General features: G+C 50.7%; 1 protein-coding gene and 3 long non-coding RNA genes across 6 annotated transcripts in view; 2 read left to right on the top strand and 2 right to left on the bottom strand.

Annotated features, from left to right (window-relative positions):
• LOC109453055 (uncharacterized) overlaps nt 1-21,308 on the top strand; it is a 28,025-nt gene extending 6,717 nt beyond the window's left edge. The window contains exons 5-11 of the long non-coding RNA XR_012490279.1: nt 88-1,282; nt 1,724-1,851; nt 2,831-2,983; nt 11,958-12,080; nt 15,312-15,422; nt 16,932-17,090; nt 21,196-21,308. This is a non-coding gene — a long non-coding RNA (uncharacterized LOC109453055). The remainder of the gene's footprint in view (nt 1-87; nt 1,283-1,723; nt 1,852-2,830; nt 2,984-11,957; nt 12,081-15,311; nt 15,423-16,931; nt 17,091-21,195) is intronic.
• LOC141567550 (uncharacterized) lies at nt 1,154-4,084 on the bottom strand. Its single transcript, XR_012490283.1, has 3 exons — nt 4,007-4,084; nt 2,399-2,588; nt 1,154-1,257 (listed from the first exon to the last, which is right to left on the bottom strand). It is a non-coding gene; the product is annotated as an uncharacterized LOC141567550 (long non-coding RNA).
• Nucleotides 17,226-22,245, bottom strand: LOC109453054 (uncharacterized). 2 transcript variants are annotated; one of them, XR_012490277.1, is made up of 5 exons: nt 21,830-22,245; nt 20,411-21,793; nt 19,593-19,704; nt 18,210-18,421; nt 17,226-18,028 (listed from the first exon to the last, which is right to left on the bottom strand). It is a non-coding gene; the product is annotated as an uncharacterized LOC109453054 (long non-coding RNA). The 2 variants fall into 2 exon arrangements; XR_012490278.1 differs by having other exon boundaries at nt 21,136-21,793.
• The window catches only part of RBM33 (RNA binding motif protein 33), an 84,050-nt gene continuing 78,888 nt past the window's right edge, over nt 22,241-27,402 (top strand). For both annotated transcript variants that reach the window (XM_074315054.1, XM_074315053.1), the window contains exon 1: nt 22,241-22,693. In XM_074315054.1, the coding sequence (XP_074171155.1) occupies nt 22,651-22,693 (43 nt within the window). In that variant the 5' untranslated portion in view covers nt 22,241-22,650. The remainder of the gene's footprint in view (nt 22,694-27,402) is intronic.

Raw genomic sequence — 27,402 nt, 5'->3', positions numbered from 1 at the left:
GGGGTGGAGGGGAGGGGGCCGTGGGGGTACGAAGGGGCCTGCCCAGTGGCTGTCCCACGCTGCCCCCGCAAGCACTCACCTCCACAGAACACGGCGGGGTCCCGGGCGGGCGCCGGCCACACCTGCAGCGCCAGCAGAACCACGGGCAGCAGCACGGGCCTCATGCCTGGAACAGGTCTCCTCCAGGTGCCCTGAAGCAAAGGGAGTGGCAGGCGAGGGCCCCACCGCCTGGTCGCCCTGGAGACCAGCGCCCGCCTGCACCTGCGCCAGCCCAGGTGTGCGCAGCTGCCTCCCCCGCTGGTCACCGCCCCGTCCCCTCCCCCGCACGGGGTCCCCAACCCTTCACTGCTCAACTTCTACCAGTCCGTGGTCCTTACCTCAGTCCATAGCCGTCACCCCCGCCCAGTTCCCCCACCTCCATCGCCGTCTTGGTCTCACCCCTGTCCCCGCATCCCCACCACACGGCATCTGCTGGGGAGGGTTGGCCTTTGGGTGGTGACAGCCATAGGAGCTGCAGCAGCTTGGGGCACAGAGCCCAGCGTGCAGGAAACAGTGAGTCCGCACAAGTCATGTCACTCCTGTGGCCTCATCCTCAAGGGGGGGCTACAGTTGGCGGGAAAATGTCCTCCTGAAGCTCCTCCTAGCTGTCACCCCTCCCCCCACACACCAAAGGCCTCCTTTCCTGGACCCCCTGAGGGGTCGACACTGACACTAGCCCTTCCTCCCCCAGGACCTGCCCCGCCCACAGCCCCATGGCCATTGTCCCGGGTACCTTTCCAATAACCCAGGTCCTTCCCACCTGCTCCCCATCCACCCCCAACACTAAGCCTTATGAAAGCCTGACGAATGAAGTATCCCATTTACATGTTCACAGGATGCTGCTTCGAAAAACCAGGAGGCTGTCGTTCTCCCACATGAGTCTCATGGAAATCTCAGTATGGAAAGCAGCTAGCAGATAGCAGACCCAGCTTAAGGGAGATCTAGTCATTTGCTCACGTGCGCTAGTTTGCATGTGTAGTGCCATGATTTTATTTTTAATCAGGGCAGCCGCATGCCTGGTTAGAAGACACCAGTCACCAGTTCCCTGCCCATGGCTAAGTCCTGGCCAGCGGGACTTCTGAAAACTCATTAGAAGCATGAAGACAGCTGCCATGGGTCCTTCCTGCCTTTCCGTTGTTCTTCTGGCTTCCTCCTTGGAATGTCGGTTCGATGGCTGGAACTCCCGCAGGCATCCTGGTCCCTGAGGCAGCCTTGAGGCTGGAAAGCAGCGAGCAGATGTAGAGTAAGAACCCAGGAGTCTGGATCCTGAGAGGGGGTTCTCTCCCCCTCCCATTTAGAGAGTACTTCACCCACAGTGCAGAGGCGGCAACCCCAAGGAACCAGCCCCTCGGCCCAGCTGATTGGAGGGTGGGGACACCCCTTCCAGAGGACCCCATCTGTAAGCTGGGCTGGGCCAATGCAGTTGTTGAAAGTGAGACCCCAGGGCCTTGCTGAGGAGCCGGTAGGAAGAGCGGAAAAGGGCGCATGGGTGGGTCTCCCGTAACCCAGACAGGGAGTGAGAGCCTTCTCGACCCCACGCAGCCTGGCTTTCCTTCTGCGGCTCTCAGGATCCCTAGCCCAAATCCAGCTTTCTCCCATCTGCCTCAGGTGTCACCTCCAGGGAGGGGAGGGGGTGCAGGTGGAGTTGTCACGAAGCCCATGTATCCACCCTCGTGCTTTGCAGTGAGACACCAGTAAGTCCTGTGGAGCCCGGGCTCAGCGGCGCTCCCTGGCCAGTGAACCCTGCTGTGCTGGTGAGGGCCCTGGAGACCAGCGCCCATCCACGCAGGGCCTGCACCTGCGCCAGCCCAGGTGTGTGCAGCTTCCTCCCCCGCTGGTCCCCGCCCCGTCCCCTCCACTGCACCTGGTCCTCAACCCTTACTGCTCAGGGCCTGGGGCTCTGCATTCCCGACCGGCCCACTGCGTCCATGTGGCCGATCCCGAGTTGCATCCTTTCCTAGAAGACTGTAATGACAAGTACAGCACTGCCCTGAGCTCTGGGAGTCATTCTAGTGAATTATGCAACCTGAGGGGTTCACAGGAACCCCCAGACTTGTAGCCAGTTTGTCATAAGTGTGGGTGGCCCAGGGACCCCACTTGTGGCTGGAGTGTGAAGTGGGCAGTCTGTCCGGGTACGGAGGCCTTAAAACTGGGGCTCCCGAGCCTGCCTGGTGGCTGCTGTCAAAGTGCAGCTCACCTGTTGGTGTCAGGACGGCACAAAAAAGGGGGTTGCATTTTTGCTGTAACCATTTGTACTTCTTTTTTAAAAAAGTATATCCTACTTACAACTAAATACATGAAGTTGAAAGGAAGGTATTTTAATTCTGGGAGAGACAATGATTTGAACATGAAATGTGACCTGAACATGAAGTAACGACAGTGAGGCAGGATTCCCAGCATCGGAGGGAGCTTAAGAAAAAAGACCTTTCCCAGTCTCCTTGGAGAGGGGGGTCTGGCGCTTCCACTGGTGTTGCGTGCCGTTGGCAGCTGTTTTCTCGTATTCTCGGTTTGATTTCACCAACTGGCCTGGAGCACGCAGACCTCTGACCCTGGGAATCAGAAACGCTGTGTGTCACTTGGAGAGAGGAGACACAGGTGTTGGGGAGAGGCTGCTGGGAGGGAGGAGCTTCACGTTATAGAAGCTGCGCTGAGTGTGGGCCCTGGGGCCTGGGTGCGTTGGCTTCACCACAGGAAGAGACACGCGCAGGGGGGCCCAGAGGGGCGGCAGAATCCAGTCCAGCAGCCCCTCCTCCCCAGACCGCCCACCCACCCGGCTGTCTCCTCTTTGCAGCCTTCTTTCTCCTCGAGGCCTCTCACTGCACAAAACGGAAGAAGAGAAGGAAAACACTTGGCGGGTGGTTCTGTGGCCGCAGGCCATCACTGAGCATCAGAGCTGGACCGAGCTAGAGATGGCGGCGGGAAAGACTGCGGAGCAGTGGAGGAGGTGAGCTCAGCTGGGTTTGCATCTCAGCTCCTGATTCGCCGGCGGGTTCAACCTGGCGCGCGCTCTGGGTCCATGATGGTGGCAGATGGGTCCCAGGTCGTCCTTCCCTGCAGGTGAGGCTCCTGTGGCCGCCCCTCCCTGCTGCAGCTGCACCTCTGCCCCGGCTCTGCCCTGGCCACTGTCCTCTGCAGAGAGAGGCTTGGCCCGCTGGTTCTGTGTCAGGTCCTGCTTCAGCTGCTCAGGCAGGTCCCAGCAAAGCGGCAGCAAGGCCCAGGTGGCCTCCCCATGAGGACGGTGTGGCCCAGCATCACCAGGGCTGTCCTTCTCGGCTACGCAGTGGCTGCCACTGCGCCCTCCACTTTGGGCCGCAGGACAGCTCTGAGGAGTGGAGGAGAGGCCAGCGTCCTGGGAGCCAGGTGGACCCGGGACCCTGCGTGTGGGACCGGCTAGCTGCCCCCTGCCCCTCTTCATCTCAGGCCATTTACCTGGGCATCAGAGCGGTGTCATTTGTGCCAGGAATACCCTAGAGTTGAAATAGCTGTCGTCCCTTTTGTTTCCGTCTGTAGCAGTCTTAGGACTGCGTTCGCGGGACTGGGCGGGCTACCAAGCTCTGTGGGAAACGCCCGCCTGTGCCCTCCAGCCCACCCCACCAGCCAGAAGTGCCTGAGTGCCCATCCCGGACCTGCGGCCGGGGCTGCTATGAGGGTGGAGGGTCTCGGCTGTGTTTAAAGCATTGAAAGTGTTTAGGTTAGATGTACAGAGTTCCTGTTTCTGCCCTGGACAAATGCCATTGAAGGATTTGGTGGCATTCCTGGAGCCTTTGGGGCAAGGACCCCACCCTAGCCAGGACGGGGTACTTATCCTGAGGTGCCTTCTACCTTTTGGCAGAGAGCGATGAAGCCCTCTGCCTGCTGGGCCTGGGCTGCCTGGATGACAAGGCCACTGACACACTGCCCACAGCCCAGCTTTCCTGGACACCTGACCCTGGTCTTGGTTTGCTGCCACCTTCACAGCGGGTCCTACCTGTGTTCCTGTGACTCAGCATGTCACTGGAAGAGGCCCCAGTCATGTCACTGTAGGTTAGGACGTCACTGGAAGAGGCCCCAGTCATGTCACTGTAGGTTAGGATGTCACTGGAAGAGGACGCACTCATGCTCCCTGTAGGTGTGACATGTAATGAGAAGAGGAGGTAGTCACGTCACCCTGTAGGTGTCACGTGCCCTTGGGAGAGGTGACCTGCAGGGAAGGTTGGATTCGTCCATGGCATAGAGTAGGTGGCTCCGCCGCCAAGGGTGTGTTCAGGGCTCCCCCCAGGAACAGGGTGACAGCCATGTTGTAATAGCCAGCAGGCTCTGGGGACAGTTCTGCAGCTGCCACAGCCACCCTACAGCCGTCCTCACTGCCCAGAAAGCCTCTGTGAGCCTGAGATTGCGTCCAAAGCAGCGTCAGGGCCAGGCGGCCACTGCCACTTCAAATCAGTGTATTCCATTTCCACTGGATACATCAGCCTATATTAACAGCGTTTCACAGAGAAAAGGGGGTTGTGGCAAGGAAGTGTTGAGAGTTAACCCTTAAGGCAGAAAAGAATAAGAGGAAAAGCCAGTATCCTCCCCCCAGCTCTACCCCCCGCCCTGAGGTTTCCAGCACCATCTTATTTACTGCGATTGACATTTTTCTTTCATTGAATGGCTTTGTCTCTTTTACTTAGACTGGAAACCTCCTGGGCAGGGATGGCGTGTCCCTCTGTCCCCAAGCAGAGCCGACAATAACCCCTCGCTGTAAAGACACGCACCATCATTGCCCACACGTCTGAATAATGTACAAACATCCGTGAGAGGGAGAAGGCCCAAAGCACACATATCCCTTCTCTCGGGACCCCTGCCCTGTGGGGACATGAAGTGAGCCCCTCGCCAGGTGTCCAGGCAAAGTGGGTGCTGGTTCAAGAAAGGGGCCCAGGCCACCTCCCTCCCTGCCCCCCATAAGCCTTGGCCTCTAAACAGCGTCGTCCTTAGTTGTAACTTTGGCAGGGACCTGGAGCAAAACTCCCAGGTCATGACTCAGCTGAGAAGCACAAGAGTGACCTCTCTCCTTTGGGCACAGGAGAGACAGGCAGAAAGGGACTTTCCCTTCAGCTGCTGCAGGAAGCCCCGGGAAGAGGGAGGGCGAGAGCTGAGAGTGTCCTCTCTGCGCCCCTTTCTCCCTGGGTGACGTTCTTTCCTAAAGACACTGAGAAGCGGCGTCTGTATTATCTGGGAGGAATCTTGTTGATGGAGGGAGCCTTTCCAGACCTGGGTGCGGCAGGGACAGGAGCGAGGGCCGCAGGGATGGCCCCTGGAGACGCAGGCCCCGCGGGGGACAGGGCAGTGGAGCAGAAGGGCGTGGAGGACGGGCCCTGGCCGGTGCTGCGGGGGGGCTTCTCTGCTGCCCCAGGCCCTGAGCTGGGCACAGGTTAGTCCCAGCAGAACAAACAGAAGGTGCAGACGGAGCTGAGGTGAGCTGAGCAGTTTAATAAAGGGGGCGCAGGGTCTAAGGAAAGGAGGCAGGACGGTGCCGTCGCTGGGGCCGTCACCAGCCCTGAGCCCACAGGAGAGGACAGTGTGGGAAAGGCTGGACGTAGGGAACGTAACCTTCCGCCAGCCCTTGAGGAACAAATACTCCACATCTGCCACACCCACTCCAGCTCGACTTGGATGCCACCCACTGACCCCCGTCGCTGGCACTGGAGGGCATGGAGCCTGGGACCCTGTCTACTGGGTGGGCCTCCCGGGCTCAGAGAGGGGCGTGGGGGGCAGTCGTCCAGCACAGAGGTCTGGGTCACACAGGCCACACCCTTCCCGCCCTCTGATCAACCCACTGAGACTCTCGGTGTCTCGTGTCCTCTTCTGCCCGTCCCCCCTTCCTCCTCCCCGCGGAGTCTCCCACTCAGCCTCCAAAGTGCTCCAACTGGCTCTTCCTAAAGATGCCAATCTAATCACTCAAAGACTAGACACCCAAGCTACATTTCCCTGGGGATAAAACCCGCTGTTGGACGTGGCCGGACCGCTTGCCTCCCTCTGTCATTTCGTCTAGGTGCCTTCCTTCGCGTTCCCTAAACACGTCATGCTGCTCCAGACCCTATGCGCCTCTTTGCACTGGCCCTCCGCTCGGTCTGAGACGCTGATGCTCCCTGTCCAGACCCTTCCTCACTCACCCGACTGTTCCGGGTCCTTCCAGACTTGATTCAAGCATCACCCCTCCAGGAAGCCTTCCCTGAGCACTTGCCTGCCCTCGGGTCTGACTCTGAGCCTGGCTTTGGTTCCCCCCAGGGCAGCGCCCGTCCCCCCATGTGCTGTGTGAGCCCCTGGCAGTCGGTGGCCTCAGAGAGGGGCCCCTGGGCTGGGCCAGCCACCGCTCCCTGTGTCTCCGGGACACAGGAGGTGCGCAGGAGAGGGCTTGCGGCCCTGACTGACCTGGGCAGAGCAGTGCTGGCAGGTGGCAGGACTCGGCCTTCCCAGCGACCGCATCAGGGGCTGCTATGACGTGAACTCGTTCAGCGTTTCCAGCTCTAATATTGCATCGTTTGTCCCTGAACCAAAAGCCACGGAAAGCAAAGCCTGGCACAAAAGGTCCCCTTTGATGGCGTGTTAGTCGCTCTCATCGTTCGCCACATCCTGTGTGCTAGTTTCTGTGACCTTGGGGACGCGATTCTGACCCCCCCGGGAGCCAGCAGGCACCTCTGGCTGTGGTCAGGCGCCCCCGTGGCAGGGCAGTGGTGGGCTCAGCTGTCACAGGCGTCTGAGCCTCGCTGCCTGAGGCAGTGCAGCGCTGTGTTTAAGGAGCTCACACCAGGGAAATAACGTGCACACGGATCTTGAACAATATCGTATTTGCATTTTGCATGTTTTCCCCGTTTCCTCTGGAAATAATCACAGTGGTACGTGTTGGGATCGCCTTTCCCAGACACAGGTCCTGTCCAGTATCGTTGGGAGCATGCGGGGAGGAAAACCTGTCCCCTGTGGCAGGCAGGGTTCCTCCACGCACCCCTGACACTGCTGGGCTCTGGAGAAAGGACTCCCCACGCGCAGGCCGGGAGGGGCACTGGGCTGCTCACCAGCCTGTCTCTCCTTCCCCGGGACCCCTCAGTGTCCCACAACAGGTCCTTACCTTCTCTCCGAGATGGGTCTCTGACTTTTCAGGCTGCACCCAGCACTGGGTGTGTTCAGACTGTATTGTTTTGGGCGTGGGGTGGGGACGTTATGTATTCTTCTAACATGAATCAAAGTAAAGCGTGTAGAGAGCGTAAAAGCCAAATCCTCCTGCAGACCGCCCTGAAAAGCAGCGGCCCTGCTTGCTCCCAGCACCCACCCCCACAGGCTCCTAGGCCGCCGTTTCTGGCGGTTGGTCGAGCTCCTTGGTTCTCCGTCGTCGCCCGCAGTAATTCCTTGACCTCAACCTTAGACGTTCTGCAGACTTGCAGAATCGGGTTTGCTGGTATTTTGTCGAGAATTTTTGCGTCTGCATTCATCAAGGATATTGGCCTGTAATTCCCTCTCTTGGTGGTGTCTCTGCTTTGGGTATGAGGCTGGCCTCGCTGACTGAGTTTGGAAGTGCTCCTTCCTCTTCCATGTTCCGGATACTTTGAGAAGGATCGGTGCTAACTCTTCTTTAAATGTGCTGTAGAAATTCACCCATGAAGCCGTCTGGTCCCGGACTTTTGTTTGTTGGGGGCTTGTCAATTACTGTTTGATGTCGTTGCTAGCAATCTGTCAGAATTTCTGTTTCTTCCTGGCTCAGCCTTGGATTTTATTTTTTCATAAAAATTAGGAACTGGCAAATAGCTCAGGGGTTGTATACTCTAAGCACTCGATTTTTGTGTAGGAGGAAACAGAGGGCCGGGGCTGACCCGGTGCTTGTAGAGGCTGGAGAAGTGGTCGGTGGTGAGACTGGACATACACACGGACATAGGCCATACAGACACAGAGTTCTGACCGTGGCCTGGAGATTCCCCATCACCCATGGCAGCCAGCCCCGGAGGCCAGACCTCAGTCTCCAGCACCCGTGACCGTGACCATCAGAACTGGCCAGAATGGTCAGGATCTGAGCCGTAACTGCCAGCTTCCCTAATTTTTGTCCCCATTTCCAACTTCAGATCAACTGGGAAAAGCCAAATGTGCTCCCGCAACCAGTCACAGGGGCGCCTGACTTCTTGTTGTCACCCCCACGCCCTTCAGGCTCACCTGCGCCCCCTTTCCCTTAGGGAGCCATCCCGCCCCCATAGCCTTTGAGCCTCTGTCAGCACAAGTGCTGGTGGCCGGGCCTGCGCCAGCCCACTGGCTGGTGGCCATGGTTGCTTCTTTGCTGGCACAGCGGAGGAGCAGGGCGTGGCCACCGGGCTTCCCGTCCCTCCCCAGCTCTCTGCACAGAGTCCCCCCACATTTACAGTGGGGCTCGCCTTCCTTACTTGTGTTTGCACATCTTTCTTTGTAATTTTCCCTAAAGCTGGTGGGCCCATCCCCCGCCAGCCCTGGGTCATTTGGGGGCTGCCCAGTGCCTGTGGAGGGCCCTGTGTTAGCGCGTGTGTGTGTCATGGCTGGGTGCCCTCAGGTGTGACCGAGCTTTAATTTTCCAGGGAGGCTGTTCCTTGTTTGAATATTTTCTCGGTCGCTGTCCACAATGACAATTTAAAATGCAGCTCACACTGTGAAGTCAGATTGATTTATAAACCTGGCACATCATTTTTACAGCAAAATTCCACTAGGTTTACAATGTATCCCATAGAAAAAACGTTTTAAAGAAGTCATAACGATTTACAGTCCTGTACTCAAACTCTTCCTAGAAACAAATACTTCAGTAAATAACCTCAGAGGGAGGAAAAAAAATACAAAATCCCAACATCTGATGAGAAAAAATGTTAGTTTTGCAAGAAATGAATTACTGCTGTTTGGTGAGACAGAGTTCCCTTGGTCTGAGGGGTTTGCAGCCTTAATATTGTTAACGCTCCATAAACCTGAATACGGGAAGTAAAGACATGACTATTAATTCTGAGTCTGACCAATTTTCTGGTCCTTCACACGTTCCGAGAACAACAGCACTGGTTCTCAAGGGGCCTGGGGACGGGAGTGTCACTGTTGGAGCTTGTAGAATGTAGAAGTTTGGACCTCCTGTCCCTCCCCAAGGGGGGCAGGCCAGGTAATCCAGTACACACGACTGCAGCAATACTCCGGCTCATTTCAGGACGTATGGACAGGCTCACGCCGTTTCTCTACCTTCCAACCACCGGGGGAAGACATGCCATGTCCCTGGATAACAAGAAGTCCCCTTGAGACAAGCTGAATCAGTGACATCAGGTCAGCGTCAGCATCTGGGATGGTCTTCGAAGGGGAGAGAAGTCACAGAGGCAGGAGGGGCGGGAGGGGGTTGGGCTACATCAGGTCCAGGCAGCTTCCTGCAGCCAGGCCCCCACCCTCCCGGCCTGGTCCCCCTCACCCCCCCCTCTTATTTGAGCCTTGCCCCCTCTGCCCTGGTCACTCACACAATCGAGCCCGTTTCCTTGATTGCATGGAAGCTGGAACCCTTGGAGTTACCAGTGCCTGGCCCCTAAATAGCACAGAACCCAGGAAGACGGAGAGCAGACTGTTACCAGGAATGAATTACCTACATTAAAACAATAGTTGCCAAAGGACAGTCAAGAAGGAAAACACAGACAACAATTCAGCCTTGAGATTTTACAGCCTCAGTGTTCTGACTCTTGAACGTGCGTTCTTGGAACATAACCTTGGGGGACTCTGTGGAGGGATTTTCCTGTGGGGGAATGTGGGACTCCCACATCCAGAGCGTCTGTTAAACCAGAAGTGACATTATTTGTGTCAACATGTTTTAATCAGATTTTGAAGATGCTTTCCTGTCTGAAGATGAAAGGAAGTCTTGTTGGAGTAGTTTTTCCTAGTCTGCTCTTTTGTCCAACTAGATCAATGAACTCACTGGGTGCCTAGGAAAACGACTGCATTTTGTGGCTGTGGCCGCTTCAAAATCAAGCGAGCTGTAAAAAAAAAAAAATGTTCTAAAATTATTCAGACACGTTTTGCAAGTCGAAATATGTACATACTCATTTACCTTCCAATCCCGGAGAAGATCACCTCTGCAGTGATGACACCTTTTCTCTTCGTTTACAATGTCAGTCAGTGCCACCTCTCCAGAGGGTGGAGGTGCCCTTCTCATGACACAAAGCTGGCAAGGTTTCTGAGACTGACTCACTGTCACCGCTGCTCCTTAATTGAAAAACTGTTTCTTAAAGGCTACCTGTGTCCCCTGACTCTTGGTCCCCACCTAGCTAGATGCATCACACAAGTCATAGAGAGAAGGCGTCTAGCTTTGGGCTTCTTCAGAATGACATCGGCGAACCCACAAATGTCTGTCAGCACCGAGCAGCTGGGGGTGACTTTGCTGACCGCCCTGGGTCTCAGGGTCCCACCAATTAGACTGGTGGCCGGTCCCTAGGAAAAGGGCTCGCCGTTCACTGGAAAGCCCCAGGCTTAGGTTGATGCTTTGGTTCCCAAAGCTCATTTCTGTTTTCTTTTGTTTTTAACACCCATTTGATGGACTGATGGGAATATCAGCATTAGATGAAATAAACTATTGAGAACTTGGACCTCCAAACAGGCATCACTTTTAAAATTGCAAATCGTTAGCTGGTTCACAGACCTTCGCTGTGACAAGCATATTGCATTAAGTGGCCTAACGGGGTCTGTTCTGCTCCCGTAGGTCAGCCCGATGCTTGCCCAGCAGGAAATTTATTGCGAAAGAAATTATTCTGACTGGAAAGGAAAAGAAAAATGTGCATCTCTCACTAAATACTAGAAGATAAATAGAGTATTTGATGAGTCACATTTCAGGTAGAAAGGGGCTTAGTGTATGCTCCGTTTCTCTCTTGCCTCACCGTGTAACACATGCAAAATTTCTGTGTGAGAATAAAAGAGAATACAGAATTAATAAGATGTTGCATTTCAAACAAGTTTTAAGATACTGGTGTTGGTGCCCTAGAAAAAAAAAAGCGTGATATTATGAAAAACGTGTCACCTCAGTTATTTTAAATGAACAAAAAGAGCTGATATTTAAACAAAATATACAGTATATTTTCCCAGGCTGAAAAATTCCTTTGTAATGCAAGCCATCGGGTTCCAATTGTAAACGATGCACCTCACGAATGTGGAGTTCTGGAAATCTTGTTTTCCTAAAGCAGAATATCCTACACATGGTTTGAACTCACCGGTTTTTCTTTGAATAAACGGAGCAAAGAGAGCGTACATGACACTCAGGGTGGTGACTCTTGCAGGAGTTCAGATTTCTGGACATTCTCCAAAGGATGGTAATAACGTCGCTATTCACGGGCCCTTCATGTAGCCTCAGCATCTCTAACCAGCTCTCCTTCTCCTGGTTATCACCAACGTGCTGGGCAATGTTTAAGGAGATTAGAGAATCAGATTGTGGGCCTGGCTGGTTTGGGAGCATTTATTCAATTGTTGATCCAATTAACAGGCTTCTAACAACTTATGTTTATAAAATGCATCCCGTATTACCCAGAAATACAAGACAGGCTTAAATCCTCAAACGTAATTTCCGTCCATGTTCCCAAAAGGGGCCTTTCTCAGGGAGCTGTCCACACGCAGGGCTGACGGCCGCCAGTGGCTGCCATCACCAAGGCTCACAGGTGCCTACTGTGACATTGTCAGGACATCTAAGAAAGGCAAATCATGTTCTCTCTTTGTTGTTTTCTTCCGAAACATATTTGACAACCCATCTTTTATTAACACTGGCTTTCTTTGAGATGATTCTTTCGTACACGACCGTGCTACCTCAGCACAAGGTACGAATCACGGACTAAGAAGGACAGGTTCCTCTATAAAGAATATCTATGTCTTAATTGTCTTGAAAGCTTGGCATGGTAATTGAAAATTCAAAGGTCAAAAGTTCTACTTTGTTTTTCTTATTTTTTCAGGAAATCAAGAGGCCAACAACACAAAGATTGATAGAAATACATTTTCCTTGTCTCTTCTGCACATAATACTCAGCAGGGAAAGATGTCAGGCTGACAGGACTTGGCACTGTTTTCTATCTAAAGGTGAATATGCTTTAGTACATCAACTAATAGAGATGCTGCCTTATGAGTTAAAGGACTAACAGACAAATCATGAAAGAGGTCATCATGAAGGAGCGGGAACACTGGGAAACATGGTGAACCTCCACAGTAATCAGATACAAACGAAAGCCTAAACTGAGATGTCATGATTCCCCAATCAAATTATCACGCACACAAAAAATGTATTAATCCCAGGGACTGGAGGAGGGAGGAAAAATCGGTCCAGTCTTTCTGCCGGGGAATGCAGCCAGCGATTCAAGAACATTAAAAGTGTTCATAGCCGTTGACTCATGAATGACCCTCTTGGGAACCTAATCCAAGAAAAAAATCTCAAATCCAAAGATACATGGACGAGATCACTCATTCCAGCAGGTACATATAACAGAAAACCACAGGACACACTCTAAATATCGCTGACAGAACAGTTAACTAAGTTATAACATAGTCAGATGATTATATATATTTAGTCAATAAAATCATGCCTCTACATCCTTTCAGAGATAAGCATCTGAAAGGATATAGGCAAATGTCTCTAAACAGTAGGATTAAAGACATTTTTTCATGCAATCCTTTGCTTACCTATGTATTTTAGTTATATATGCAATAAGCGTGTTTGTTTCAGTAATAAGGACAACTCTTAAAAGAGACTTCAGTTAAGAAATATATTTACTAAGAGTGTGTGAACAAATGCTTATGATAAAATAATAAGTGGATAAAAGGAAGATATAAATGTTACACACAATATGAGCTCAACTATGTAAAATACACATAAAGGAAGGAAATATACTGACAAGTTGAAACTGATTATAACTAATGTCTGGGTGTGGGTAATCTTATTCTTTCCTCTATTTCAACTTTTCTGCAATGAGCAAGCCTTACTTTTAGTAGCAGGAAAATAAAATTTAATGAAAAAAATGAACCTTGAACCATAACTTGTACCATAATAAAAATGAACGCAAAATGGATCACAGACTTAAATGTAAACCCTAAAATCATAAAACATCTAGAAGAAAATCACTAAGCAAAGATTACTTAGGACACCAAAATCACAACCCATAAAAGAAAAAAACTAATGTATCGGATTTCATTAGAATTAAAAACTTCTGCTCTTTGAAAGCTATTGAGGAATATGAAAACACAAGCCATTGAGTGGGAGAAATTCTTTGCAAAACACACACATAATGAAAAACTTGCATCCATCATATAAAAAGAATTCTCCAAAGTTGATAATAAGAAACAACCCAATTGAAAAATAGGCAAAAGATTTGAACAAAGACCTATGGATGGCAAATAAGCACATAAAAAGATGCTCAATATCCTTAGTCATGTTAGGGAAACGCAAATGAAACCATATTGAAATAGCGCAATACCAAGTGCTGGCCAGGCTAGAGCAACTGTCTCTCTCACACTCTGCTGTTGCCGATGCACAATGGCAGCCATGTGGGAGCCAACTCAGCAGTTTCTCATAGTTAACATACACTCCCCATATGACCCAGCAATTTCCCTCCTATGGACCCAAAGGAAACCAAAATACATTCACTCAAAAACCTGTACACGAATGTTTAGAGCGCTTCATTCCTAACCATCAGCAAGCAGACATAACCCAGACCAGCTGGAGAATGCACAAAGCAAGTGGGGTCCATCTTTACAATGGGATGCCACTCAAGCCTGGACCACTCAGCAACGCAGATGGGCCTCCAATGAACTTTGCTGAGTAGAAAGAGCCAGGCTTCGAGACGACATGTGTGATTCCATTTCTGCGATTTCACTTATATGACATCCTAGGAAAGGCAAAAACAGATCCGTGGTTGCCAAGGGCTGGGGCTGGGGAAGGAATTTAGGGAGGTTTGGAACTATTCTACATCTTGGCTGAGGTTATATAACTCCGTGCATTGGTCAGAATGCAGAGAACTGCACACTAAAAACTGAGTATTAGCTCTTTAATTCCATGGATAAAGTTTCATGATTGTCAGGGAGATGAGAAGGTTCTGGAGATGGATGGTAATGATGATTGTGCAACAGGATGAATGTATTTAATGCTACTGAACTGTACATTTAAAAATGGTTAAAATGGAAATTTATGTTTTGTGTGTTTTACCACCGTAAAAACAAAGTAGCATAGTTGCCAGTCATTAATTTTTTTAGATATCCTAGTTTCCTTTTGGGTAGTGATTATATTTTAAAGCACATTCACGTCTGTCACATTATGGATCCTTACACCATCCCGGTGACGCCCACTGGGCTTCCAATGACCCCTTTTAAAAGTCAGAAAACAGGTGCAGGTGGCCCAGAGACCTAAGCCACACGGCCTGCAGGTGGCGCCCTTTCCCTCCACGTTATCAGCACCCATCAGCCTCTTCATCTCCAGAGGGGACTAGGTGCTCCTTCCTTCTCCTTTGCTGAGTGACAAGTGACCACCGAGGTGTGGCCTGGAGCTCTACCTGTGGATTTTTGGCAACAAGGCCAATTCGATCACTAATTAATTTCACTCAGTAGCCCAAGCAAAGGTTGGAGTCATAACATTCAAAGCTCACGTTTGACCAGTGCCGCTGTGCGTACCTTTCCTATAAGTGTCACATATAGGAAGCAAGAGCTTTGATGGTGACACTTTTGCTGGGTGCAGTGCACTCTGATAGTTTTTATTCGGTTCTATACTATTTCATTTGTTAAAACAGCTGGGCATGACCCACTAAATAGACTTTATCGTCCTGTAATGAGTAGCGAGGGACCCATGACTTGAAAAACAACTCTAGTGAGCCTGGATGCATAACACTTTCGTGTCTTCTTCACCACTTTCTAGGGGAAAGACTTGAGGGTACACAGAGCCTGTTCAAATATTTGGGAACTAAGTATTTTTCCAAAATCAAAAACTGATTTTATAGGAGTCCTTGCCTCTCAGGCCTCATTTCCTACTCGGGACCTGCACTGCGGCCGCTCCAGCCACGTGTGTGACCTGTCCCTCACACCTGCAGGCACTGTCCTGCCTCAGGGCCTTTGCACTGCTCTGCTTTCTGCCTGAAGAATCTTCCCGCAGACATCCCACAGCCAGGCCCTCCCCTCCTGCACGTCTGCTCCAGTGTGACGTTCTCGGTGAGGCCTGCCACACTGCAGCCACTCTGCACCGTTACCCTCCCCGTTTTCTCCTGCTCACGGCTCTGTCAGCTCCGAATGAGCTATTCAGTTCATTTATTGTTTATTGTCTGTTTCTCCCAGTTAGACTGTAACTCCACAAGGACCAGGACCTTCACCTTTTCTTCACGAACACATCCCAACTGAAACAGAGCAGCAGCTGGCAGATATCAACAGGTGCTTATGGAATGCCGGGTAAGGGAATGGATGGATGGGTTCGTTTCTTACATATTTTCTATAAATCAGAATAAATGAATGACAAGCTTTACCTTGTATCTGGTCCAGGGGAGAGGAGCTGGGCACATGGTTCTGGGTCTGACCCACACCCTCCACCCCCAGGCCCGGGCTGGCACAGTGATTCTCAGAGTGTGGGCCTAAGGAACCCCTCATGCTTCCTACACTGCAGATCCCAACCCCATCCCAGGCTTACTGAACTAGACTATCTGACGCAGTGCCTGGGGGCTTGTGTTTAAACAAGCCCAGCCCCAGCCCAGGGAATCCCTGGTAGCGCAGAGAGCTCTTGAGTTAGGAGCTGATTCCGAAGCATTGCCTGGTACTTGTCAGCTGTTTGGACTTCTCTGTTAGTTGCATGTGTCAGACTAATTCACAGTGTGCACATTCTGTTAGCGATAGCTGGTGGCGGTGAAGGTGGAGGTGGTGATGGTGGAGATGGGATGATGGTGGTGGGGGGAGTGGGAGCAATCAAGCTGCTGGCACTGATCAATACTTACCGAATGCCAAGCACCATCTCGGTGTGTTAACTCCTTGAATCCTCTCCACAGCCCCAGAATTGGCACTGTTATCACCCCCCTGCCCCCCAAATCTGAGGACAAGGAAGCAGAGAGGAGGGACACGGTGACTTTAAGGTCATAGACTGGTTCAAAGCCAGCTGTAGCTGGTCTGGTTTTCTGACTATACTATTTCACTGCCTTCAGTGAGATTTCAAACGGCTATTTCTTTAAAATAAGAATCAATACATATTATTTCCTGATCTTCTATTTTAGACAAAAAAAAATCTACAGTTAGATGAAATAAAATCAAGTAGGAATTACTGAGAGGATTGGTTTTTATGAATTTCCACCTAACCCTCAGAGGAGGCCTGTGATCCCCGCTTTTTGTGTCCCTCGTCGCTCTGTGCTGCTCTAGGTGGGGCCAGCAGGATGAACCCCGTGTTTGCCGCATGCTGGGTACTCGGAGCCTGGGGAGGGCGCCTGCTGGCTGGCCTGCTGGGCCTTTCCAGGGAGACTGCAGGTGGTTCCAGCTGCCTGCCACTGGGTGAGCTGGCACCCGGGCTCAGGCCTGAGAGCAGACTCTACTAGGACGCCCCTGCTCGTCTTCGCACCCTAAGACCAGCTGGGAACCCAGTCACTGGCCCAGCGCCTCAGGCATGGCTGTTTTAAACTCCCCTGGGGCTTGGGGTGACAGGAACACCTCCCTTCCTGCCCCCTCTGCTCTACCCCTAGGGCCGTGGGCTTTCCTGAGGGACACCTGAAAAGTGCTTAGTGAGACGCCAGGAACTCTCCCCTTCAGCCCCCTTAGAAGACTTCATCTCCACGCTCGTGGTTTCATACTTAAGTAGGACACGTGGCCTGGGGGCTGAGTGCTGGGCTAACAGCATGGGATTTGAAACGTGTGTCCAGACCTGGCTGGGAGGGAGGGCAGCCTGGCACTGCCTAATAACCATCTGTTTCTCTCCCTCGGTAGGAGGGCTTCCGAGGTAATGGGATTTATTCTGGAGTATTTCCTCCACTGTTTGGAGCGTCACCGTGCAAGGGGCCTGGCCGTGGAACTGGCCATCACAGCTTTCAAGGCTCAGAGGGTTCTCTGTGCTCCCCACATGAGCCGACAGCACTTGAGACAGAGGTGAGTGTCCACCAGAAAGAGCTGGAGAGGGAGCAGACCCACAGGCTCTTACCTCCGCGAGCAGGAGGAACGGCACTGCTGGCGGGTCCCAGGCTGCGCATCAAGGAGAGAGCAAAACAACGTGTGTGTGTGTGTGTGTGTGTGTGTGTGTACACATGCTAGAGTTCTGTTCCCATAAGAAATGAGGAGAAAAGGCAAGCATATGAATTATCTGTTCACTTGTGCAGAAAAAGAAACTCAGGAAGGACGTAACATAAATAAATGAGATTGGTTATCTCTAGGGGATAGTGGAATTGGGGGGAAACATGAGGGAGTGGGAACGGGGTGTCAGGAGTGAGGAGGGACCCTCGCTGAGTACCCCCTTTGTATGGTTCTCACTTTAGAACCAAGTTAGTGTTTCACGTAAGTCAATCCGTAAAAATGGAGGAAGAACCCCAAAGAAATACAAACAGAAACCAATGAACCTGACTGTATTACAAATAAATAACATAAATGGAAGGGGGTGGGCAAGAAAAGAACCAGCCTAAATAACTGTGGAAACAGGAATTTGTTGCTGTAACAAAATACTGTAGACATGGGCGGCTTTCACAACGGGCTTTATTGCTCCCCGTTCTGGAGGCTGGACGTCGGAGGGGAAGGTGCTGGCGCTTGGTTCTGGGTGAGGGTTGCTTCCTGGCTTTAGATGGTCCCTGTGTGCTCGTGTGGGGCCAGCGCTCTGGCGGCTTCTCTTGTAAGGACACTGATCCCATGGCGAGGGCCCCACCCTCGTGGCCTCACCTAACCTCATCACCTCCTAACAACCTAGCTCTTACTACCCCTGGGAGTTAGGGTGTCAGCATACGAATTTGTGGGGGCACAAACATTTGCTCCACAACATACTCTGAGGCTAAAGGTGAAGGAGACGAGATCCAACTTGAAGGGCTTTCCAATGGCCGAACCTGTGACAATTTGAACACAGTAAATCAGCATAATGGGTTACAACCCCAGAATAAAGTAAGAATCCAGCACTTACTGCAGTGTGTTGTTGAGTGGCAGGCGGTCAAGGAAAACTTGAACGAACTTTGGTGAATGCCTTTTGGACAGGGTTGTTTAGACTTTGGACAGTGGGTAAATGTTTACCTTCTGCTCAGAAACAGCCATTTTCCTTCCTTTCATTTTCTGCTGCTGAAAATTCCATCCTTGGGTTGCATAATATACCAGCCTGACTTTAAGTTTTAAGAAGTTATTTCTGACTGTGTGTCTCTCCTTCCTGCCTCTTCATTCCCATCTTCTGAGCCTGTGGTTCCTCCCTGGAAAGGACGTGGCCGGGCCATACGCTCCCACCCGCATTGCTGCAAAGGAAGGAGGCCAGGCTTGCGTTACAGGCCCATCCCTGGGCAGGCTCCAGCAGGAGGCAGATGACAGCAGGAAGGGGCAGGGAGTGGCGGTGCCTTCGTTTCACAATCCTATTACTCCAGAAGGAGTAGGGCAAAGGGTTTCTCCCTTTTTAAAACCCTGTGCAGAGCATGAATCCTTCCTCAGGTTTCTGAAGCTACAGGAACTCCATGGTGTACTCACTGTTCCCACCGCTAAGTGCCTTAAAAACTTCTCTCTCCCTGCCTGCACCAAGGGGGAAACTGAGGCCCAGACGTGTGACTGCGTGAGGTGAGACACCCCGAAATGCTCAGCGCTCCTGTGGAGGTGTGGTCCCTGAGATTTGTTGTTGGTCAAAGGGATAAACAACAGCTTATTCCGTGGCCCAATTGACAGTCAACACTTGAGGAATTCAGGGCATGGGTATTAGCATGGCTGTCAGCTTTGGAGTGTGGCACAGTCATTCTGGGGGAATCTATAACTGCTTTCAGTAAGAACGTGTTTCAATCATTTGGTCTTGCAGATTCACTCTGGGACTGAGCTATTCACACAGCGACCACACAGAGCTGCTGGCTGAGGCCACGCTGGGGCTCCCTGGGGCAGGGCAGCATTTGGTCATTGTCACACGTGCGCTGCCCAGACCGTCTCAGAGCTTGAGTCATGTTCCATGTTCCCGACCCTCATGCCTGGAAGCCCCCTTATCAGTAGGCACTCAACACATCAAAACCAGAACAATCTGACCCTACTCTTCCTCTCCTTTTCCCTCCACTCCATCTTGACGGTGGCACAAATCCAACACCCTGGGGCGATCCCTGTGCTGGCCTGCCCCATGGGTGGTGCCCTCCTCCCCCCGCCCAGACTCCTTGTGCCAGCCTGCGAACCCACAGGGATGTACTCCTTACGTGTGGAGCGCTGAGATCCCATACTGGGCTTGAGGTGATTCTCTGACCTGGGCCAGCACCCCTCCCACCTTCCCACCCGTCCTGTCACCACCCTTGCTTCCTAATGGCTTTAGGAGGAGATTGTGAGAAGGGAAGGTTCAGAAGAAAGGGAAACTAAAGGGCTGTGGTCACTGTGGAGTCTTTTCTGGATTTCTCACTTTCATCTCTTACTTATTTCATATATTTTCTTGTCGGATCATTCCAGTACCTGAGGTCCTTGGGACGTCCATCTCTAGTTTATAGTTTTCTGATTCTCAATTATAGTGGTTTCTTCCCTTGTGTTCTATGATCACTGATTGTAAGTTCATAGTTGGTTGACCCTAAATTGTGAAAAATGGGGGAGCATCATTTGAGGAAGTCCTTCCAGAATCTCTGGCTTACTCTGGGAGCCCCACGTTCATCTTCTCTCTCCCAACAGGGGCCCAAGAATTGATTTCCTATTAGCAGTGCTAATAGGGGTACCTTTCCTCAAGGAATCCCTGCACATCTTGTATGCTCTCTACTTACTGCTCAGGGTGTTTTGTTTTGTCTTGTTTTCCTTTCCTCCCTCCCTCTTTCTTTAGATTTAATTTCTAAAGCCTAGCAATACAACAACAAATGTTTTCTGCAAATCTGTTCATTCTGTAGTGGGGGGAGGGGCCCTAGGATTTCCTGTCTATCACAGTGACAGGACAGGAAGGCTCCTGCATTCACTTTTAACTGAAAAAAGCGAAGCTTTTAAAATTTTTGGCAGGATGTGTATGAAATGTAAGTGCTCACTAGGTGGTCTCCTTAGGTGTAACCACTCACACCCATGTAATGTCACACTCGGCAACAGCTTCATGTAGGTAGAGAAGAACCCCACAATGCTAGCAGGGCAGCAACAGGTGACCCCTGCTGCCGTCCACACAGGTGTGCATGAGCTCCCCACATTGGAGCTGCTCTTTGGCTCCCCAAATACAACTCAGGTGCAAGATGAGGGCATGGGAGGTGCTCTGGCTTAGAAGCCCTTCACCCACGGGAACCAGTATCTCTCATAACAAGTACCTGAGTTTATCTCTTAGGTCCCCATCGTCAGGTAAAAGAGAGCCTAAAGGCATGGCTTCCCGGCATGTTTAAAGGTTACGCAGTCCCCTCAAGCCAGAAGCAGTGTACCAGTCAGAGGGGTTTCTGCCACTAGCAACGTTGTTGTCTACCACAGTTGACATTCTACCCTCATTAGGTTTCTAGAACAAAATAGAAAGACAACCCAAGTGGTATTTGTCAGCGGAGAAGATAAAGGGTTTGTCAAACCTTTACCCCCAGTGATTTATCTTCAACTATTTGTGGTGTTTACACTGGAAAGATTTTCCAATGGGTGTTGGAGAAAAAATGTTTAGAGACTCTTGCCCTGAGAAATAGTTGTAGGTGGTTTAGATAGATGCCAGACACGAGTCTTTCCTGGAGTATAATATGGCTACAAAGTATCTATGCAATTGTTTCATCTTTGTGAATTTTTTTTTTTTAAGTATCCTTCTCATTATCACCGGTAAAACCACCCTGAAAAACATCTCAGGAATTCCACTGTCCACAGTTCAAAAATAAATGAAAGGTGACTAGGGGTGCAGGCCACTTTAAATCTGGACGTGTGAATGTGCTTTCTGATGGACACTTAACTATTTCAGGTTGCTTGCCAAGCTTATTATTTATTTTTTTGCAGTGATTACACACAGCTGAACCAAAACAGATTTTTAAAAATTTTGTTTTTATTGTTTTGGACGAGTACTACTTACATTAGTTATTAATGCAGCAATGTTTATTTTTTCCCAACATCGTGTTATGAAAAATGGAAGTTTCACAGTGAACATTCTTTCAGCACCAGGAGGGACCATTCACGTGCGATCACGGCTGTTGCATTACACGTCCACCTGCAGCCACCCGCGCGCCGGGCCCCAGCAGGGACTCCCGTGACGGCTACTAACCAGTGTCAGGACGCCCAGCGCGCACGTCTCCATGCTGCAGACTCGCTGGTGCAGTGACAGCCATCTTGCTAAAGCAGGAACATCCCGTGTAACTTCTGTTGTTAAAACCTCTCCGCACTCCGTGTAGCTTCAAAAACAAACAAACCCACAACTGCCCGGGAGTCCTTACCGCCTTCTGGCCAGCGCACACCTGGCCAGCTCATGGCGTATCGAGCACCTTCCTATCTGCTACTTGCTGCTTCCAGTTCTCAGTCACTCAAGTCGCCTCCATCTCAGCCTCGGCTCAGCCTTTCCTTTCCACCCACGCGGACCCTTCCCTTCCCCCAACCCTCACACTCACTGTTGCGGACTCAACGTTTTCAGCCTGTGTGACTTGACTTCCCGATTATACTCCGCCTCCCCCATCAGAACAAGCCAACAAGCAAACCCACAACTCGCGCCAACAGCCCCGACAAGCCTCGTCGGACGCCTCGTCCCCCGCAGCGCTCAGCCTTCCCTGGTCCGCCTCGTCCCCCGGGACCCTTCCCGTATGTCCCGCGTTACTGTCCCGCTTTCCGACCTTCTCGCTGCTCGGATGCGCCGTGTCTGGCTCTCCTTTGACCCCTCGTGTCTAAGCGAGTCTCAGGGCGGCACGGAGCGCGGGCTGGGAGCAGCCCCGCCGGTGCGCAGCCCGGTCACGCCCGGCCCGGCCCACGGCTCCCGGCTCCGCGCTCCCTCCCCGCGGCCGCACCTCCCGCAGTTACGCAGCCCCGGCAACACGCCTCACTGTCCACAGGGCACGCAACGCCCGCCCCCGTCCGGCCCCCGCGGCCCGCTCGCTCCCACTTCCGCCGGGAGACGCGCCGGCCGTAAAGCTCGGCGCCAGCTGCCGCAAAGCGCTTACGACAGAGGCCGGGGCCGAACTACGGCCGGCAACCGCCCCCGCCCCCGCTGCAAGCGTCTGGGTTTCTGGAGCCGAGCGGGGCGGCCGCCTTCCTGTTTGCCTTCCGCGCTCGGTCTGCGTCCCCCAGAGGCCGCCGGAGGCGGCTCGGAGCCGCTGCGGCCTCGGAGGGGCGGTTTCTCCCGGCGCCTCCCGGCCGCCATCATCCCGGCGTGCACCGCGGCGGCGGGCGAGCCGGCGGCCATGTTGCGGTAGTTTGTTGTTTTCTTTCTGCGGAGGAGCAGGGCCGGAGCGCCCGGACCCGCTGCCTCGCTCGCCCCCTCCCCAGTCCTGGCCCGACGCCCCCCGCCGCCCGGCCCCCGCCGCACGTCCCCCGGCCCCGGCCGGCCCGGCGGCCCCCCAGCGGGCTCGGTGGGGCGAGGCTGAAGCCGGGCCCAGGGATCACCATGGCGGCCGCCCTGGGAGCGGGCGGAGGAGCCGGCGCCGGAGGTACGTGAAGCCCCCGCGGGAGGACGGGGTCGGCTGCGGGGGCCGCGGCGCCCGCCTGTTCGCGCGGGACCGGCCCCCATGGCCCCCCCGCTCGCCCCTTTGTCGCTGTGCCCGTGTCGCGCCGCCTCCCCCCGCGCCGATCGCGCTTGTCCGAGAGCTTCGGCGTCGCCTCTCGAGTCTGCACAAAGCACAGGCCCCTCGTCCGCGGTGGCGGCGTCGGCGGCGTAGCGGCCCGTGCGGGGAGGCGACAGCGCCCCCGCCCTGCGAGCGCCGCTGCCGGGGGCGCCGTCGCGACGCGTCGGGGTGGCTTTCGGGCCGGTGTGAGAGCAGCTGGGGCGCCCCTTTGTGGGCAGCGCGGCCTGCGGCGTGTCTGTCGGAGGTTAAGACTTCTTAAAAAGCCCATCTGAACGAATTGTCCGTTTTTCCAGGAGTTTCGTAGTTGTCTAGTAACACGGTTAGTGTTTCGTTGTCGGCATCTTGCGAGACGGAAACGGGACAGAAAAGGTGCAGACGCTGAGGCGCACGCTCCCCTTGTTTTGCGAGTGTAAAGCATTTTCATAGGGCACCTGACTCAGGTTTCAGGTAAAGTCACTTTCTGTTGAAACCACATTTTGTTGACTGAGTTTTTTTTAGTTTTTTAGTTTTTTTTTAATATACATGGGAAAATACTTGAAAGTGACTTTCACGGTTGTTTGAGAACTTTGCCACAGGAGACCCCGTAGATGGTCAGGGATGGACAACAAGAGCGATTGAGATGAGCCCGTTATTGAAACGTTAGAAAAGCCCTTGTCGTGTGCAGCCCAGGTGCGCTCGTCGGTGGCGCTTACCTGTGAGCACAGTGCCGTGCAGTCCTGCGTGGGGATCGAAGCGTTTGCGTGGCAGAGTGGGACGCACCACGGAGCCCAGGCAGGGACGTGGCTTCGGGAGTGGGAGCGGGTGCGGGCCATTTCTGTCCGGGGCTTCTCTGCGTGTGCATCTGCCGCTTTGTCGTTCAACTTTGAAAGTACATGGTTTACCTTTCACACGAGTTTATTTCTGGGGATCAAAATGCTGTGTTTTTCTTTTATTTTTTGTCACTTTCAGGTGTAGTCTGGGGACTTCTGGGCCAAAACTACGTATTTGCATCGACAATAGTGACATAATTTGCACGTTTCGCTCTCTCACTCGTGTGCAGCGGAGTTTTCCAGGATGTGAGAGGACGTCATTGTACAGATGCTAATGGGATGTGTGCTTGCTTGTGCAGTCTTTCAAGTCTCTCGTTTTTCATTTCTGGTACAGTAAATACCAATGAATATAAGCCACATAAACAAAAGCCGTTCGGTGTCTTCAATAAATTTGAGTCCAGAAAGTCTGAAAATCGCGTTTAGAGGCTTCAGTAGGCCTTATCCTTGGTGTTTTGGAGTTTCCTTCCATTTTGTCACAAGTGCCCGGCTTCTGATTGCTCTTCACTGAAGCCAAGCTCCTTACCCAGGTGGCCGAGCTGCGTGCCCCTCCTCCCCGTCGCCCGCCTGTCCCCTCCTCCCTCTGCAGCGCTGCTCCTGTCCTCGTCCCGCCAAGCTGGCTCCTGGAGGCCTTCCTTTAGCATTCGTGGTGTCCTCCCTCCCCTTTATTCTGTGGCCCTCTTGTTTCTTCAGAACATTTGTCCCAGTTTGTAATGTTAATTACTTACTTTTTTTTATCCCCTTTTCCCGGTGGTCTAAGCCCTGTGAGGACAGGAGTGCTACCTGTCTTACCTGCCACGTATTCCGAGTTCCTGGCACATCACGTATGTTCAGTACATATATGACGCATGAATGAGTTAAGGAGTGAAATGTTTTATGACTCCGTTTACGCCCTTTTCTGTGCACGTTGAAATTGCACATTTATAGCTGCGTGACCTCTTATGGTATGAACAGAACCCTGTATGCTCACTTGTCCTTAAGGGTGGCCCTGGGACTCTTCCCATGTCAGGTGACGGTGGTGTGGATTCACCATGGATTGTTTAGCCATTTTCCTATTGATGGGCATTTCAGTTATTTCTACTGTTTCATTACTGTGGAAGGTACTGCACTAAACGTCTGTACACACCTTGGTGTGCTTAAGCAAGTATTTGTGGAGGACAGATACCTCTAGAAGTGGAAATACTATATTACAAGTTACATACATTTAATATTTGATACATATTATCGAGGTGTTCTCAAACAGGCTAGTACCACTGTAACCCCCGTCAGTAATGTATGAGAGTACCCCATTTCCCAAAACTTTGTAAATGTTTTTAATTCTTGATAATCTTGAGACAGAAAAATAACCTCAATTTTGTAATTTTTATATCCCCCATCTCTAGTGAAATCATCCTTTGTATTTTTCTGCCTAATTATATCATTTTTAAATTTTTATTGGGTGGTTGATCTTTTTCTCATTATTTAAAAGTATTCATTAACTTTTAAAACGTGGTTTTTTAAATTGTGCTTGCCCCGTAATTTTGTTTTAAACTTTTCAGTGTATGGGAAGTTTTAAAATTTTACCTTGTGAAATATATCGCTTGTTTTTATAAGTTTTTTCCGTAATGGTGTCTCCATGCCAGGAGTTTCGCTAGCTTTAATACTTTATGCTCCTATGTGTTTTTATATTTAGCTTTAATTCCACAGGAGATTTAATTTTGGGTACAGTGTGAATTGGGGGCTTCTAACAATTCTAATATGATTTATTGAACTCTCCATCTAATCCATCTTTCTAATATAGTCTCGTTCCTAATTTTTAAAGAATTGCTTTATAGTGTGTGTGTGTATTAAACAGCATGTTTTTTTTAAGAAATTTCTTGATTAGTCCTGTGCATTTAAAAAAAAAATGAACTTCCACATTCTGTAAAGACTGCTACTGGAATTTTTATGAGGATTGTATTGAGCTTATTAACACAATTTGGGAATGATTGATGTTTTTACAACATGAGTTCTTTTATCCAGCAACAAGAATGTCCCTGTCAAACTCTTTTTTGTTGTCCGGCCATCTACTAAATGTTGATTAAATACCTCCTCTGTGCTGGGCACTTGTCTAGAGAGTGGATGCTTAGTGAACAAACCACACAGGTTCTTGTCCTGTGGAACTTAGATCAGTAACGGTTTCCTAACATACCGTAGTTCTTTCATTTCTTCTTAGTTTTATTGCTTGTTATTTTATATTTGCTCTAATTGTAGATGGTGTAGTTTGTTTTTTAAATTCTATTAGATTCTCAAATTTGTTACTGAGCTATAGAAAAGTTGGGGGATTTTTGTGTTTTTTTTTGTAATTGAATTATGTACAACTGGCTTGTTGGAATCTTGTTTTACTAGTTTGGTGCTTTAGATTTGCTAGTTAGTCATGTCTGCAATCTCTTCCAATATGTATATCTCATTTCTTTTTCTTGTACTGTTTTCTAGAAGCGTTCATTGTCAAGCCCTCCGATATAATGTTGAGTGGTATGGTGATGGCACTCATGTTTGTCTTGCCACCTTGTTCTGGATTTAATGAATGTTCTTTTAGTGTTTTGCCATTGAGTACGGTGTTTGCTGTAGGTTTATGATAGTCATTTTTTGTTTAGCTAAGAAAGTTTTAGTGTTTTGAGTTGGGTTTTTAATTTTATCAGATGCATTTTCTGCGTCTGTTGAGGTGATTGATGAGGCCCCTTCCTTAATCTCTTTAATGTAATATATTGATAGATTTCCAGTGCTGAAACAACCCTGCACTCTTGGATTCAAAACCTTCTTTTTCTGTATGTTTTATTCTTTTTACTATATTGTTGATTTCATTTTAGGATTCATTTGTGATCAGAAGAGAGACTGGCTTGTAGTTTGCTTCCTTTTTATTTGTGTGTGCACATGTGCTATCCTGTTTTTGTGACAGGGTGGCTTCCAGAATGAGTTGTGAAGTTTTCTGGAACAGTGTAACAATCTTCTTATTAAATGTTGGAAGAACGCTTATCTGCAAAGCTATTTGGGGCTGGTGCCTCTTTATTTTTTTAGTTACTTGTATCATTATTGGTCTACTTAGCTTTTTAAATTCACTGGTCAATTTTGATAAGTTTTTCTGGAAAAATTATTCTTTATGTTATATATTTTCAAATTAATTAATAGAAAGCTAAATGCTTCCGCTTCCTAAGAATGGGTGTGTTGAAGGTAAACTTTTTGAGACCCATGCGTGTCTGAACAAATTGTTGCTTTATTTTCATAGTTGACTGATGATGTTTTGGGTCTAGAATTCTAGATTTGCATGCATTTTCCTTAGCTTTTTGGTATATTGCCCTGTTGTGTTCTGGCTTCTATGACATTCTGATTCCTCTTATCATTTGTATGTGACCTTTCCCCTTTCCTCCCCAGTGTCCTAAAATGTCATTAAAATAGGTCTGTTTGTGTTTATTGTGCTGTGCATTTGGTGGACACTCTTGTCTGGAAATATGCATCCCTCAGTTCTGGGAATTTTCTTAATTTTGTTTTTCTCCCATTCATTTTCTGTGTTTTCACCTTCTGAAACTCTTACTGGATTTTGATGCTTCGTTTATATTAAGAAAAAATAGGAATGAGACAGTTCCTTGAGATTCTTTTGGAAAGATAGGTACTTTTGGTAGTTCACAGAGTGGAATCAAGACTAGGACGACAAAGCCTGGAGAAGGGCACAGATCAGGGCGTCGGGGGGGCATCCCACTGCTGGTGAGGCTTCCTTCCAGCCGGGCTCTGGCTGCCATCCCTCTCCAGGTA

The sequence above is a fragment of the Rhinolophus sinicus genome, linkage group LG11 (genome assembly GCF_036562045.2).
Source record: "Rhinolophus sinicus isolate RSC01 linkage group LG11, ASM3656204v1, whole genome shotgun sequence".
Lineage (NCBI taxonomy): Eukaryota > Metazoa > Chordata > Mammalia > Chiroptera > Rhinolophidae > Rhinolophus > Rhinolophus sinicus.
This window is presented reverse-complemented; position numbering and strand designations above follow the sequence as displayed.